The sequence below is a fragment of the Triticum urartu genome, chromosome 2A (genome assembly GCF_056163025.1).
Source record: "Triticum urartu cultivar PI428250 chromosome 2A, HENAU_Tu73, whole genome shotgun sequence".
NCBI lineage: Eukaryota > Viridiplantae > Streptophyta > Magnoliopsida > Poales > Poaceae > Triticum > Triticum urartu.
This window is the reverse complement of record NC_141874.1, coordinates 475,162,383-475,179,110: the sequence shown is the minus strand read 5'-3', so window position 1 is coordinate 475,179,110 and position 16,728 is coordinate 475,162,383. Positions and strand designations below refer to the sequence as shown.

General features: G+C 53.6%; 1 protein-coding gene across 1 annotated transcript; it reads left to right on the top strand.

Moving 5' to 3' along the window:
- The first annotated feature begins 3,400 nt into the window (after positions 1 to 3,400).
- LOC125541634 (uncharacterized) lies at positions 3,401 to 6,030 on the top strand. Its single transcript, XM_087541614.1, has 5 exons — positions 3,401 to 3,811; positions 3,896 to 3,978; positions 4,058 to 4,521; positions 5,240 to 5,363; positions 5,438 to 6,030. Exons 3-5 carry the CDS (start codon positions 4,345 to 4,347, stop codon positions 6,028 to 6,030), a joined length of 894 nt encoding a protein of 297 aa, XP_087397740.1. The 5' UTR covers positions 3,401 to 3,811; positions 3,896 to 3,978; positions 4,058 to 4,344.
- Positions 6,031 to 16,728: the final 10,698 nt, after the last annotated feature.

Sequence of the window (16,728 nt, the reverse complement as noted above, 5' to 3'; positions counted from 1 at the left end):
TACATTGATACGGGAACCATTACCGTCGACCTCCGAAAAACATGGGTTTGCCGAGTACTCCTTCGTTTTGTCAAGACCGCCAAGTCCCACAACGAACATGTACAACTGCTCACGCCCGAAGACCTTGGATGCACTAAGTTCCACTACGAGATGTACCACTACCGTCGTTGGAGACCCGTTTCGTCAAGTTCAACTACACGGCTATGACCTCGGATTTGGATTGCAAGCGCCAAGTACCCCAACAGCAGGATCACATAGACGCCCGAACGACTACTGACCGAAACGCCAAGTACCTCGACATGTGTACAACTATCGTCGCCCCGAAGACGTTGGATTCGTCAAGTACCTCTCTGAAAGCGAACGTGTACTACTACTTCCACTTCCGTCACCGAGGACCAATAGTACCACTACTTCCCACAATGGCCCGTGAACAACTACATCCCATCGAACCTGAACCGTCCCGATTGCATGCTTCGAAGGTATAACCCCGAGATGATGCACGTGAACGAATGCATGTGTGTTGGTTGAGATGCATGTTTAGATATTGTATCCGCCCGTGAATGTTAGTTGTTCCCTCATTTGGCACCGTCTTTGACACGTGGGAACCCGGTATTCGGAATCACCCCATCATCCTTGCATGACATGCTCCCGTCACACTTTATTTTGCACCGACATCTCTACGAGTTGTCGGATCATCGGAATGTTGTCGTGGCACCATTTCCGTTGTCGTTGCCGTAGCACCCCTTTTGTTTCGCCATGGTGACCAAATGCTTCATAACATGCTCATGTCAACATTTTTCATAAATTGCATAAAACTTGTATATGTCATCTGCATCATGATATCATCATTTAATAAGCTTAAAATTGTTGTTCGCTTTAAATTGCTAAATAACATATGAGGATTTTCCGGAATTATTGTTTGTTGTTTCCGGCCTCATTTAAACTTGCCTTGGTAGGTAGTTTAATTATACTTCACCTCTTGCCATGTTTAACAACATTTAATATTGTTGAGTACCTAAACGAGAGCGAACTAAATACTTGGGTGTGGTGTTTCATCGATATGTAACTCGTTGCATATTGAGCTCCACTTAATTTGTAGTATTGTTTGTTGCACTTTGCCATGCCTCATTAAACCGGACATCCATCATACTTGATTGTCCATCATGCCATGTGATTATTGTTTGCCATGATGTTTTCTTCTTTCTGGTTGCACTTCTCCTTGATAGTTCCAGTTATGTTGCGATTGTGAGGATCTGTTCGACTACGTTGGCTCATCTTTTTCATGGACTCGTTCTTCTTCCTAGCGGGATTTCAGGAAAGATGACCGTCACCTTGGATCTCACTACTATCTTTGTTATGCTAGTTTCTCGATGCTATTGCTATGCCGCACTACCTACCACTTGTTTATCAAGCCTCCCAAATTGCCATGATAGCCTCTAACCTTTTCACCCTTCCTAGAAAACCGTTGTTTGGCTATGTTACCACTTTGCTTAGCCCTTCTTATAGCGTTGCTAGTTGCAGGTGCAGGTGCAGGTTGTTCCATGTTGGGACATGGATGTCATGGGATATCACAATATCTCTTATATAATTAATGCATCTATATACTTGGTAAAGGGTGGAAGGCTCGGCCTTATGCCTGGTGTTTTGTTCCACTCTTGCCGCCCTAGTTTCCGTCATACCGGTGTTATCTTCCTTGATTTTGCATCCCTAACACGGTGAGGGTTTATGGGCCCCGCTTGACAGTAATGCGGTGAGCGTCTATATACTTGGTAATGATATCCACCTTGCTATGCGCTCGAAATGCGGTTGTGCCCCAATCATGAATTCATCTCATGATTGGGATAGAATCGCATCTTGGGTGCTACACAAGGTCCTAGATACGGCAAGGTTGTGCACGCAAGATTTACAAGTTCAGGCCCTTCTCGGAGGAAGTAATAGCCCTAGTCTCAATGCCCGGAGGCTTTGTCGACTAGATTATGCATGAGAGTTACAGGGGGTGTGAACCCTTGTGCTAGAGGAGGGGTGGCTTATATAGAGTGTGCCAGCCCTCTCCAGTGCTCAGTTACACAGGTTTTAATGTGGGTTAATATAGAGACGTTACTGATAACGCCTGCTATAATGATGATTAATGACCTTTAAGGCTATGGAGTGAACACCTGACTGCTGCCATCCAGAGGTGGCTTTAGATCTTCTATACTCCGAGTGGTTCTTCGTACGGTCGAGTGACTCTATCTTGGTCGAGTGGAATTGGGATATCCGAGTGAGATAGCTGGTCGAGTGGATTGCACTCCAAGGTGATTTCAGTTGGTATCTTCTATTGTACTTTAAATGAACTTGACTCTAGGGCAGTGTCCTTGGGTAGGGCGTCTAGGTCAGGCCTATGACCCTACCCTAGGTACATTTCATCGTCATTATCCCTCGAATGGATTGAGGTCCGAGTGAAGAAGGGTTGAAGTTGGTCTCCGACTCGATTCCATGCTTCAGATGCATTTCACCGGAGTCTGGCAATCATGCTGAAGCTTCAACCTCATTATAGTCACCTTGATCAATTTAGAGGTCGTCGAGTGAATTATGCTGATAATCTTCGCGGGCTATTATGGTGCGAAATGTTCGACGTGATTAGTTGCTCTATGGTTCCCGAATCTCACGGGATTCGAAATTTTGGAGAAGCGCGCGGGACGGAGCGTGCCGCAGTAATCGGAGTGGGTAGACAGAGACGCCTTGATCCTCGTGCTACCTTTTCGCCACGTATCGGGCAAGCGACTATTGCGGGTTACGATAGGATTACTTGGGCCCACACTAGGGTCTGTTTAAACACATATTTACTTGTCATTCCCAGTTGGTGAAGAAGGCAAATCTGAATGACGAAAAGACACATGTGATCCAGATGTGTGGGGGTTTAGGAATTCAGACTAGGGGTAGAAGCACCTTTCCTTCCATGACCCTTCCCGAGTCAGATCGGGGATGGCAGTCGACCTGGTTCTACTGCAAAGACATCCCAACTCCTGGTCAGTCGACCGATCTCCCCCTTTCACTATGGAGCGACTTCGCCAAACTTCTTCATTGACTGTGACCCCAGAGGAGAAAGGCGAGGTGTCTCTTTTAGTCGACCAGGTTATTAACTTAGTCTAGGAGGGTGTGACGGGCATGGATCTGTTGGAGGTGTTCCTCAGTCGACGCATCCAGCCTCTCCAAGCCCGAGATCACCCGATGTGGATGTACCCGGGCCCTGAAGACACCGCTCGGGACCACCCAGAGGAGGTCACCGAGGAGATTGTGGCTCAGTGGCTGCGAAGCATCACCGGAAACAAAGACAACCCCAGGGGGTCCAGGAGAGTTCAGCCATTCGACACCAACCATGAGCCGGAAGAGGTCAGGCCCAAAATACCGAGTGCTTTCTTCTTTCGATCTACAATTGCTCTAGAATCTGATTGACTTTTGTTGACTTGCGCCTTGTAGATTTATACCAAGATGTACTCGACGCTAAACGAGGAACAGCTCTAGGAGGGAGAGGAGAGCGCAGATGAAAGCGCCGACTGGCAATCCAGAGACGATAGCGAAGATGAGAGTGACGACTCGAGCAGCAGTGAGGAGGTTGACTCGCCGCCTCGCTCACAACATCGTTCCAAACAATCCCAAGATCCTGCAGGTGGACGCGGCAAGGCAGTTCCCCAAGCACGCAAGTACCAAAGTGCACTCGGACTTCGACTCCAGAACCGTCGGAGAAGGCCGCTAAGAAGCCCAAGGTTGTCCCACCGAAGCCTCGGAAGGCCCTACCCAAGATCAAGGTGGATGTCCCTACTGCTTCTGTGTAAGTGTCTGTTTCTTCTCTTTGTCTTCTATGTTACTCTCTAATCATTCGCTTGCTCGACCGAGTAAATTTTGGAGCTTTCAGTGCTGCTACCTCTAGGACTTCCATGGACATTGACAAGGAGCACGATGACACGGAAACTGCAGACGCAGCCACCTCTCAGGCAGGTACATCTCCACAGTCATGCTCTTACTTCGTCGATTGTGCTGATAGTCGATTGAACTCTTACGGTCGAGTGTTTTGCAGCACCACATGTTATCCAACTTCCAGATGATGACGATGATGAATAAGTGTCACGAAAGGATACAGGGAGGAGGAGAAGAACTCTGAGCAAGAGGGTGCCTGCCAGCAAAGAATCTCACTCGACATCAGCATCAGCCCCAGTCGATCAACCACTTGGCGATCCAGTCCAGACTTCTATTTCTTTTGTTGTGCCTTTATCGACTGACCAGCCCTTAGCGTCGACTGTCCAGGCTCTTACTCCGACTGTGCAAGTTCAAGCTTCACCTCCACCGGCTACGGCTCCACCGGCCATGTCATTGATTCCATCATCTCCTTTATTTGTTACTCACCATGTCCCAGAAGACCAAGTAGGAGCTACCAAGGACGCCATGCTTCAAGCAGGTCTAATGATGGACCGACTAAAAGTGGTGTATAACAACAGCAAGGCCGCCTATGACGCTAGCTCCGCCCTCCAAGCCAATCTTCGAGTAAGTGGGATTGTAAGTTGATTTCCGATTGGTTCCAGCTTGACCTTTGCTCTGTTAGGATATGTTGTCTGAAAACTGCTGCTTTATTATTCGCAAGATGTCCGTGGATGAGCGTTGTGGAACCTTGCATCTGTTCACCCACTAGGTGTTTGTCTTTTGCTTTGTAGCTCTTTCACTTGAGTCGATCGGGTCATGTCGAGTGAACTCATGAACCAGTGGGGGCACGCTGAGTGCACCCACTGGGTGTAATCCCCAAGACCGCCGTTGAATATTTGATTCATAGGGGGTCTTTGCGAAATGTTTTGTTTGTAGTACTTCCACTCGATTTAGACAGGTCGTGTCGAGTGAGAATCGAACCAGCGGGGGCACACTAAGTGCACCCACTAGGTGTAGTCCCCGAGACCGCGGTCGACTGTAGGCAGTTGGTGGTGGTCTGAGAACAGAGACCGAGACCGAGACCGCGGTTGAATGTTTTTGTTTGCGTGTTTTTTTACTCCTTCCACTCGTGTTGGGCGGACCATGCCGAGTGGGAAATCAAACCAATGGGGGCATGCCAAGTGCACCCACTGGGTGTAGTCCTCGAGGCTGCTGTTGAATGTTTGATTCGATAGTAGTCTTAGAACTCATTTTGTCATAATAATCTGAACTTGCATCTTATCACTTGGAAATGACTTATCCTTGTTTCTAACGACTGATTTGTCTTGTTTGTTGATTGCAGAAATCTTGTGAACTTGGGACCAAATTTGCATATCTGGAGAAGAAGCAAATCAAACTCAACCTCGATCTGGAACTGGCCAAGAAGAATCTGAAGAAAGCCCGGGATGAAGCTGCTGCCATGGGAGGTAACAACTTGTCGACTGCTTGCCTTGTGATATTTTTCTTTCATCCTTTGAACTGAGTGATTCCACTCGAGCAGATGTGCGTAGTGAAAACCGTCAACTCCAAGCTCGATTGAAGAATGTTATTTCTTTAGACAAAATGAAGCAGGATCTGGAGCAGAAGGGTCTTGACCTTGCAACGATGCAGAAGACGGCGCGGGAGAAAACAGAACTTGCTGACAAGAAGCTGGCTTCAGTCAGAAAGTTGGAAGAAGAGAACGCCAAGTTGAAAACTGATGTTGATAAAGCGAAGAAGGACATTGTGCAGCTGAAGGAGGAGAAGGTGGCCTTGGCGGACAGAGTTGAAGTTCTCACTCGGGAGAGAGATGAACTGGAAACTTATCTGGGGAGCCTTGCCAAGAAGATGCTCCTCATGCTTGAAGGTACTTTTCTCTATCCGACTGACTGCACAGAACTTTTCCATCATGTTACAGTCACTTCAACACCTTTTTGTGTATGCATAATTTTGTTAGAACTTCAAGGAAGAGACTGGGCGGATCGAGACAGGCCTAGACCCCATCAACTCTCCCGTCAAGGACAAAGTTGCAATGAACGTGTTGTGACTGGAATCTCTCCTTGCCAGTGTCTTGGATTACATCGCTCGACTGAAAGTCGCGCTATCCCGGATTGACAAGGAGTTATGGCCAAGGGATGTGCTTCTAAACTATCGGATGTGGGGTTCCGGCTAACCCTTAAGGTTCGAACACTAGGGTGCACGCGAAGTCTTTCCCTTCTACCAATCTATGCTCTAGCTCGCTAAGATCTTGTGGACAAACTCGACGAACTCGCAACATGGAGATACACGGGGTTTATACTGGTTCGGGCCACCGTTGTGGTGTAATACCCTACTCCAGTGTGGTGGTGGTGGATTGCCTCTTGGGCTGATGATGAACAGTACAAGGGAAGAACTGCCTCCTGAGGTTGAGGTGTTCTTGTGTGTATGAACTTGTGTGTCTCCCTCCCCCTCCTACTATGGTGGCTAGACCTATTTATAGAGGCCCTGGTCCTCCTCCCAAATATCAAGCGGGAAGGGAGCCAACAATGGCGGGCTAATTTGAAGGGGGACAACTAGTATGAGCTATCCTGGCAAAAGTAGTCTTCGCCTGCACATAGCTCTGGTGGTGACGCCGTCTTGGGCTCCACAATGACCTCCATCTTGCAGTCCATGGTCTTGGTCTTGTTGCACCGAAATGGCAACCTTTGCATGTGGCCTCGGTACCCCACGGCTCCGCTTGCCCCCTGTGCACCAAAGAGGAAACAAGGACGCTGTGCGCGCTGGCGCCCGCCTGGCGCCCGCCTGGTGTCGATCGTAATGGCTCACGTCACGAGAGCCTCGCGAGGTTTGCCCCGCCTTGATATCTCCGCTCCTCGCGAGCCTGCCTGGCTAGGCCACTCCAGAGGATGTCTTGACGTCATCCGCCTCGTGAGGCTTGGCCCCTCGCGAGGGTCTTGGATGCCTTGTTGGTGAAGGTGGGCCGTACGGTCTACTGGCTTAGCCACGCCATGGGCCGCAGGCAGGCAAGTCTGGGGACCCCCGTTCCCAGAACGCCGACAATAGCCCCCGGGCCCAAGGTGCGCACGGGCTTGGCTTCACGGCGAAGCCAAGGGTCAAGTTCGGAGCACCGCGGGCCCCCAAAGCCTGCGGCCTTGGTTGACGTGTGGCGGTTGATTGGACATGGGCGTCTTCGCTTTCCCATGCTGCCTTGGCAACTGCACAACTTGACAAGTCCATGCGACATGCAAGGGAATCCATCATTACCTGCGATCGTGGGAGGTGCCGGTTGGCCTTCTCTTGCTATAAATGAGGGAGGGTGGAGCCCCCGTTGCCCATCTCTTCCTCGCTTGCTCGCTTCTTCTTTGCTTCATTGCTTGCAACGCCTCCGATGGCGCCACGAAGGAAGTTCTCTGCCGCCGAGAAGGGGAAGGCCCCTCGCGAGGGCCTCGGTTCCCCGGCGCCCAAGCATGATCGCGGCCGTCCCCGCAAGCACGCTGCGACCCCCACCATGGACCACCGCCGAGGCGGCGCCATGGCAGGCGGAGGGGACCGTCCCAACCATGGTGGTCCAGCTAACGAGGGGAGGCGTGCGATGGTGGCGCGGCCTTCCCGCCCACGCTTCCATTCGGCAGAGGTGTGGAGGCCGCTCCACCATCGCACGCCTCCCCTCGTCAGCTTCCGTGCTTCTTTGTTGACGAACTGCCAGCCCCCGGTCCAGGCGGGCTCTGGTTGCAGGCGGATGGTTGCTGCAGCAAGGCCTCCTGGGTCGCGGTCGAGACTTCCACCGCGGGCAACATTGCCCTGGCCCACGGCTGGCAGACGTTTGCCCGTGCGTGCGGCCTGGGAAAGCGGTGCACGCTTCACTTCAAGTATGACGGTGGATCGACCCTCTATGTGAGGGTGTTCGGGGAAGATGGTCGCCGCGCCGGGTGCTGCCCCGAGACGAACGACGGTGAGGAGGTGCTCGGCCTTGGCGACGGTCGCGGCGAGGATGAGGGCGAGCCTGCCCTTGGCGGCGACCGCGTCTCTTCCAGCTACTGCGGCTCTTCCTCCAGCGACAGCTCCAGCAGCGATGGCTATGACCAGCCGTCGTGCCACCGCACCCGCTTCGAAGGAGGGAGCGAGTCATCTTGTCGCCGCGCCTCTGTGAAGCGCGAGGAGGAGTCTGGCTAGGCTCGGGGCGTCGCCAAGGGCCTGCCTTTGCTGAAATGCCGCTTTGTTTATCTTTCCCCTTTTTTCCTGCATTAGAAAATGGAACCAGTATGGTCCCAGAGGGGCGTGTATCGAACTATGGTTATTGGTCAATGCAACGTGCGTGTTATTCCCATGCCGTGTTATTATTTTGCGCAAAGATAACTTATCCTGGTGTGTTTGGGACGCCTTTTCCTTCACGAGGTGTCTGCGTTTGCTCAGAAACTTCAAAAAACTTGTTAGCGAGTGTGCTAAAGGATTTGTCGTTCACCCAAACCTTGACTTGGCGCTTCAAATCACGGTACCCAAGGGGCATGGATTAGGAGAGATGTGCCAGCTTTTAGGCTTGAACGAGGGTGGCTCGCGAGAAGGCAGAGAGAAGAAAAATGCTCGCGAGGGCACCTGCCTAGCCCCCTCGCGAGGAATGCGAGAGAGAGATCATTAGAAAACCAGAGCCAGAAAATACGGTAAAAAGGCGAAGGAACCAAATCGCTAAGGAACATCAAAGGCAAACCTTGATTAAGGAGAAGCGAGCCAACTGCAGAAAGCAAATGAAAAAGCCACGTCCGGCACCTAATCTAGTCTTCAAGTCTTCTCACCAGCGCAGAGCTAAGTGCTGTCCACTAGGCGTGGGAGGGAGCCCCAGGGCCTGAGGCCGGCACTCCTGGGACTCCGGGGCGTGTACAGCCCCAACTCATTATTACATGAGAGTGTCACGGGCGGCGATTCTTCACAGGCACCGGGCCTTGCTTTACAGGCTCTGGGCCTTGCTTCTCAGGCTCTGGGCCTTGCTTCTCGGGCTCTGGGCCTTGCTTCTCAGGCTCTGGGCCTTGCTTCTCAGGCTCTGGGCCTTGCTTCTTAGGCTCTGGGCCTTGCTTCATGGGTAGAACTTCCGGAGGTGTTGGATGTTCCAGGCATTTTGGATAGGTGTCCCTTCTTATGTCTCCAGGCGCACGGTGCCAAGCGTGGAGATGTGGACGACCCTGAACGGGCCCTCCCACATGGGTGAAAGCTTGTGTAGCCCTTCCCTGGAGAGGACCCGCCTCAGGACCAGGTCACCCGTCTCGAGTGTCCTGGACCGAATGTTGCGGCTGTGGTAACGCCGCAGCGCTTGCTGGTACCTTGCTGCCCTTAATGCAGCTTCGCGACAACGTTCCTCCCCCAGCGCGAGGTCCATCCCCTGCATGGCGTCTTGCTGTGTTTCATCGAACGCCAGAACCCACGCGGAGCGATGCTTGACCTCGTGAGGGAGGACTGCTTCAACTCCGTAGACGAGGAAGAACGGAGTCTCGCCCGTTGGCTTGGTAGCGGTGGTGCGGATGGACCACAACATGGACTGGAGCTCGTCGTGCCAGCCCCTGCCGTAGGCCTCCAGCTTCTTCTTGAAGGTCCTAGTCTTGAGGCCCCTCAGGACCTCAGCATTGGCACGCTCAGCCTGACCATTGCTCCTGGAGTGGGCCATCGAGGCGTAGCAGATCTGCGTTCCAAGGTTAGCATAGTAGGTCTTAAAGAGGTTACTAGTAAACTGTGAGCCGTTATCTGTGATGATGCGGTTGGGGACCCCGAAGCAGCTCACGAGGCCCTTGATGAACTTGATAGCTGAGCCGGCTGGAATGGTACGGACGGCTTCCACTTCCGCCCACTTGGTGAACTTGTCGATGGCGACGTAGAAATAACGGTAGCCCCTGCCGCTCGTGGGAATGGGCCTAGGATGTCTAGCCCCCAGACCGTGAACAGCCATGTGAGCGGGATGGTTTGGAGGCCCTGAGCAGGCTGATGGATTTGCTTGGCATGGAATTGGCAAGCTTCGCGGGACTTCACCATCTCGGCTGCATCGTTGAGTGTTGCGGGCCAATAGAATCCGCTGCGGAAGGCATTACAGATGAGGGTCCATGATGATGAGTGATGTCCGCAGTCCCCGCTGTGTATGTCAGCCAGCAGCTCCCTCCCTTGATCGTCGGAGATGCGGCGCAGCATGACATCGTTCGGCCGTTTCCTGTACAACTCATTGTCTTGAATGCAGTATGCCGTGGCCTGTCGGGCCACGCGCTCCACGTCCTCTTCCTTCTCCGGCAGTGTCCCATGCATCAGATACTCCTTAAACTCCTTGGTCCAGCACTCCTCCTGAGGCTTGAGCGCCAAGAGTAGCCGAGCTCCTGAGGTTGGACCGCAAGCTGGTGCTCCCGTGGCCGGGGGCTGCGGAAGCTCCTCCCCAGGATGAGTCGTGCTTGAGAGAGGTGGCGTGGCTGACGGCTTGAAGATTCGCTCTTCGAAGATGCCGGGCTCTTGCGGTTGCCGCTTGGATGCTCTCTTGGCGATGTCGTTAGCTTCCTTGTTGGTGCCCCGGGGCACGTGCTGCAGCTCCAAGCCTGAGAACTGCTTTTCCATCTTGCGCACCTCCGCAAGGTAGGCCTCCATGTGCTCGTCCTTTGGCTCGTACACTTTGTTGGAGAAATTGATGAGGAGCTGCGAGTCGCCCTTGACGGTAAGGCGCCTCACCCCCAGAGCCGCCGCAGCCTTCAAGCCGGCTATGAGGCCTTCGTATTCTGCGATATTGTTGGAGATCTTCTCGCCGTGTTGGAAGCAGAGTCGCATGGCGTAGTAAAGCTTGTCCTGAGTGGGCGAGATGAGCACTGCTCCAGCCCCCGCGCCTTGGTGCGGAAAGGTGCCATCAAAGTACATGACCCATCCGTCTGGTGCCTCACTTCCTGGGGAGGTGGATCGGTCTTCTCCTTCCTCAAGAGCCGGGGCGTCTATCCATTCCGCCACAAAATCAGCGAGCGCGGCTCCCTTATGACCCTGGTGGTGCTAAACTCCAGCTGGAATGCTTGCAGCTCGATGTTCCATTCAGCGACCCTTCCGGCTGAGTTTGGGCTCCTGAGTACCCTCTCCAATGGGTAAGATGAGACGACCTTGATGGGGTGCCCCTAAAAGTAATGTCGCAGCTTGCGCGAAGCCACCAAGAGTGCGAGCAGGAGCTTCTGCGGCATGGGGTAGCATGCCCTTGCATCTCGCAGTATGGTGCTGACGAAGTACACCGGGTGCTCGATGAGGGCTGGCACACTGTTGAGGCTCGGGTCTTGAGAAGATTGTGGCGTATCATGAGGTGGAGGGTTTCCTGAGACTTGGCCATCCTCAGGAGTATCCGCGGTGCTGCCCTGCCGAGCTTGATCTTCCGCCATTGATGGCTCTGGTGTGCCTTCCTGACCATGCGCTGCATCAGCTCTGGCTTGGCGCGGCACACCTTTATCTCTGCGCTCCTCCCGAACCGCCACCAGCGCCGCACTGGCGGAGTATGGGGTGGCGGCGAGGTAGAGTACCAGAGGCTCGAGAGGCCGTGGCGCCACCATTACTGGGGGGCTGGTGAGGTATTTCTTGAGGTCTTGGAAGGCCCGGTCGGCCTCCGAGGTCCACTCGAAGGGGCCTTTCTTCTTCATGAGCTTGAAGAAGGGTAAGGCGCGCTCGCTAGCTTAGAGATGAAGCGCCCTAACACGGTCACCCGTCATGCCAGCTTTTGCATCTCCTTGAGGGTCTGTTATGGGCTCATGTCTTCGATGGCCTTGATCTTCTCCGTGTTCGCCTCGATCCCTCTGTGGGATACGAGAAACCCCAGCAGCTTGCCAGAGGGGACGCAAAACACGCACTTCTCCGGGTTAAGCCTCAAGTTCACCCAGCGCAAACTCTCAAAGGTCTCCTCCAAGTCTTGAATCAACATCCTCGCCTCGCGAGATTTGACCACTATGTCATCAACGTAGGCCTCTGTGTTCCTGCCGAGCTGTCGCCCCAAGGCGATGTGCATCAACCGCTGAAAGGTTGCACCCGTGTTGCGAAGGCCGAAAGGCATGCAGATGTAGCAGTACACCCCACATGGTGTCAAGAAGGCCGTCTTCTCCACATCCTCCACCGCCATCTTGATCTGATGGTATCCAGAGAACGCATCCAAGAAACATAACAAATCGCACTCGGCAGTGGAGTCGACGATTTGATCGATGCACGGAAGGGGAAACGGATCTTGGGGGCAGGCTTTGTTGAGGTTGGTGAAGTCGACGCACATCCGTTCCTTCCGACCTTTCTTTGGTACTACGACGGGATTCGCCAGCCATTCGGGGTATCGAACTTCTCGGATGGTGCCTGCCGCCTCCAGTTTGTGTGTTTCTTGGACGATGAAGGCCTACTTCTCAGTGGACTGCCATCTTGCTCACTGCTTCATGGGGCGTACGTTGGGGCATACCCTTAGATGATGCTGGATTACCTCTCTCGGGACCCCTACCAGCTGATTGGGTTCCCATGCGAATATCTCTTTGTTCGCGCACAAAAACTTCACCAAAGCTTCTTCTTGTCCCGGGCCAAGGCCGGTTCCTATGGTGAAGGTGGCTCCTGAAGACCTGTCCTCGTTGACTGGCACCTGCTTGTTCTCCGCCTTGTCTTGGGTGAACAGCTGCCTCTTCTTGGTGGGCGCGGTCTCCTTGGCCTCGGGCGCACCGGCGCCTGCTGGCTGTGACGCTGTCGCGGCCTTGAAGGCAAGCCTGAGCGCCGTCATGACCTCCTTAGTGTCCCCCTTGATGATGAGGACGCCCTTGCTTCCTGGCATCTTCATGAGGTTGTAGGCCGGGTGAGTCGCCACCATGAACTGAGCGAGAGCCGGGTACCCGAGGATGGCGTTATACGGGAGACCGATGCGCGCGATGTCAAAGTCCACCAGCTCGGTGCGATAGTTGTCTCGCGTGCCAAAGATGACAGGGAGGCGGATCTGCCCCAGAGGGTGAGCAGCTCCCCCACCCACTCCTGTGAAGGGTTTGCTGAGGCCGAGCCGTTCGAGCGGCACATGAAGAAGGTTGAAGGCTTCACGGAGAGCAAGTTGAGGCCGGCCCCGCCGTCGATGAGGGTCTTGGTGACGGCCACGTTGCAGATGGTGGGCGTGAAGAGCATCAGGAGCATCCCGGAGCTGGCGCTGGAGCCGGGGTGGTCATGTGAGTCGAAGGTGAGGTCGGCCTCCGGCGCAGCCCAACCCGGCGGAGCCCCCGGGCGCTTGCAGGCTGCCCCAATCTGATGGAAGAAAGGCTTGACGTGGTGATCCGAAGGAGGTGCTTGGGAGCCACCCAGTAGTGCCGCGACTGTGTGGTGTGCGGTGCCGTGTAACGCGCAGCAAAGAGGTCGCGGAGTTCGACGTCACCGTGGATCCCGGGAGGTTGAGCAGCCAGGCACGTGGCTCGCTGGCGAGCGCCAGGGGGAACAAGTTTGCCATGATCTTGTCGTTGCCTCCGACTTCAAGGACGGTCTCCTCGTATGCTAGCAGGAAAAGCGTCGAGTCCGCCGCGCCATTGCAATGCGGCGGCATCTCCGGCCTGAACTTGGATGGCCACTGCACCTGCCGCAGAGCGGGGGCCAAGGCTCGGTACCCAGACCCCCCCCCCCCCCGCTACTGGTGTTGGTCGCAGAGGTTGGTGGCGGGGCACCTGCCATGAGAGCGAAGTGCGGTGGTGCGGGGCGCTGGTTGGTGGAGAGAAGCCTCGGCGCACCCCCTACCTGGCGCTCCAAATGTCGGATGTGGGGTTCCGGCTAACCCTTAAGGTTCGAACACTGGGGTGCACGTGAAGTCTTTCCCTTCTACCAATCTATGCTCTGGCTCGCTAAGATCTTGCGGACGAACTTGACGAACTCGCAACACAGAGAGACACAGGGTTTATACTGGTTCGGGCCACCATTGTGGTGTAATACCCTACTCCAGCGTGGTGGTGGTGGATTGCCTCTTGGGCTGATGATGAACAGTACAAGGGAAGAACTGCCTCCTGAGGTTGAGGTGTTCTTGTGCGTATGAACTTGTGTGTCTCCCTCGCCCTCCTACTATGGTGGCTAGTCCTATTTACAGAGGCACTGGTCCTCCTCCCAAATATTGAGCGGGAAGGGAGCCAACAATGGCGGGCTAATTTGAAGGGGGACAACTAGTACGAGCTATCCTGACAAAAGTAGTGTTCTCCTGCACAAAGCTCTGGTGGTGACGCGTCTTGGGCTCCACAATGACCTCCGTCTTGCAGTCCATGGTCTTGGTCTTGTTGCACCGAAATGGAAACCTTTGCCTGTGGCCTCGGTACCCCGCGGCTGCGCTTGCCCCCTTTTCACCAAAGAGGAAACAAGGACGTTGCGCACGTTGGCGCCCGCTTGGTGTCGATTGTCATGGCTCACGTCACGAGAGCCTCGCGAGGTTTGCCCCGCCTTGATATCTAAGCTCCTCACGAGCCTGCCTGGCTAGGCCGCTCCAGAGGAGGTCTTGACGTCGTCCGCCTCGCGAGGCTTGGTCCCTCGTGAGGGTCTTGGATGCCTTGTTGGTGAAGGTGGGTCGTACGGCCTGCTGGCTTAGCCATGCCATGGGCCACAGGCAGGAAAGTCTGGGGACCCCCGTTTCCAGAACGCCGACATAAACGACCTCGAGTCACTGATGACTCGACTCAACGGCATCCTGGACCGAGTGCAGGCATGGAAGAAGTCAGCTACCCACTGCGGTGCTGACGTGGCTTTGTCACTCGTCTGCATCCACTACAAGGAAGTCAAAGAAGAGAAGCTGGCGGCTCTTAAGGTTGCCAACACCAAGAAGCTTCAATTCCAAACCTTCATGGAGACCTTCATCGATGCTGCTACTCGCTTTGCAGATGACATCGACCTTGACAGTTTCGTCGAGCCATCAAGTCCTCCTCCTGTCGAGTGAAAACTTGATAACTTGATTTTATTTGCCTCGGAATGCTGAGTGATCCTGTAACCGTTTAAAACTCTTTCGGGCTTGGTGCTCGAGTACTCCTGCGGGTGATTCTGAACCTTGCCGGATTTATCTGAATCTTGGCTATCTCTTTTGAATGTAGTTGCTTTGTTCTTTATCATCTTCAGATTTCTTGACTCGGGCAAATTGGGAATCACAGCTGAATCTCCGAGTGATAGGATCGCTCTTCACTCGGAATAGATGTTGTACTTGTGGTGTAGCTCCGAGTGCAACCATACGTTGTACTTGTGTGCAGCTCAGAGTGCAACCATACATTGTATTTGTGGCGCAGCTCCGAGTGCAACCATACGTTATTCTTGCGGCGCAGCTTAGAGTGCAACCATACATTGTACTTGTGGAGCAGTTCAGAGTGCAACCATACGTTGTACTTGTGGCGCAGCTCAGAGTGCATGGCCAAGCCTCCGAGTGAGAGGTCTGCTCTTCACTCGGAGTATTTTTGTAACTTAGGCGAGTATGGGGTCGCAGCTAAGCCCCGAGTGAGAGGGTCGCTCTTCACTTAGAGTTTTTTTGTAACGTAGGCGAGTACGGGATCGTAGCTAAGCCCCCCGAGTGAGAGGGCTGGTCTTCACTCGGGGTATTTTTGTAACTTAGGTGAGTACGGGGTCACAACTAAGCCCCCGAGTGAGAGGGTTGCTCTTCACTCGGAGTGTTTTTAGTAACTTAGGCGAGTGCGGGGTCGCAGCTAAGCCTCCGAGTGAGAGAATTACCCTTCACTCGAAGTAGTTTTTGTAACTTAGGCGAGTACGGGGTCGCAGCTAAGCCCCCAAGTGAGAGGGTTCCTCTTCACTCATAGTGGTTTTTGTTACTTAAGCGAGTACGGGGTCGCGGATAAGCCTCCGAGTGAGAGGGTTGCTCTTCACTCGGAGTGGTTTTTGTAACTTAGGCATGTATGGAGTCGCAGCTAAGCCCCTGAGTGAGAGAATTGCTCTTCACCCAAAGTAGTTTTTGTAACTTAGGCGAGTACGGGGTCACAGCTAAGCCTCCGAGTGAGAGGGCTGCTCTTCACTCGAAGTGGTTTTTGTAACTTAGGAGAGTACGGGGTCGCAGCTAAGCCCCCGAGTGAGAGAATTACTCTTCACTCGAAGTATTTTTTGAAACTTAGGCGAATCGGGTTCGCGGCTACGTCCCCGAGTGAGAGGGTTGCTCTTCACTCGGAGTGTTTTTGAAACTTAGGTGAATCGGGTTCGCGGCTATGCCACCCACTGGGGGATTTGAACACATATGCTTATGTGATAACAATCATTAATACATTGTAAAAATCATGTCTTTGATAAGCAAACTGAAGGATTCTGATTACAACTCGTCAGTCCTGGTGCTTTAGGTATAAAATCGGTGGAGCAGGTCCGCATTCCACGAGCATGGCTCGTCTTCTTTCATGGCTACGTTGTAGAGGTGATACGCCCCGTTGTAGATCACCTTGGTGATGATGAAGGGTCCTTCCCAGGCCGGAGCAAGCTTGTGGGGTCGCTTCTGATGCACTCGGAGCACAAGGTCTCCTTCCTGAAATGCTCGACCTCTGACATTTCAGGCATGGAATCGACGCAAGTCTTGTTGATAGATGGTCGACCGGATCAGAGCTATCTCTCGCTCTTCTTCTACGAGATAAACTGCATCCTAGCGTGCCTGTTCTGCTTCGGCTTTAAAGAAGAGTTCCACTCGGGGAGCATTGTGCAGCAAATCACTCGGAAGCACAACTTCAACGCCATAAACCATGAAGAAAGGGGTTCGATCAGTCGACCGATTAGGAGTCGTTCTCAATCCCCACAAGACAGACGGCAACTCAGTCACCCAAGCTCCAGCCACATGCTTGAGGTCGTGCATCAATCGAGGTTTCAACCCTTGCAGGATCAAGCCATTCGCTCTTTCTGCCT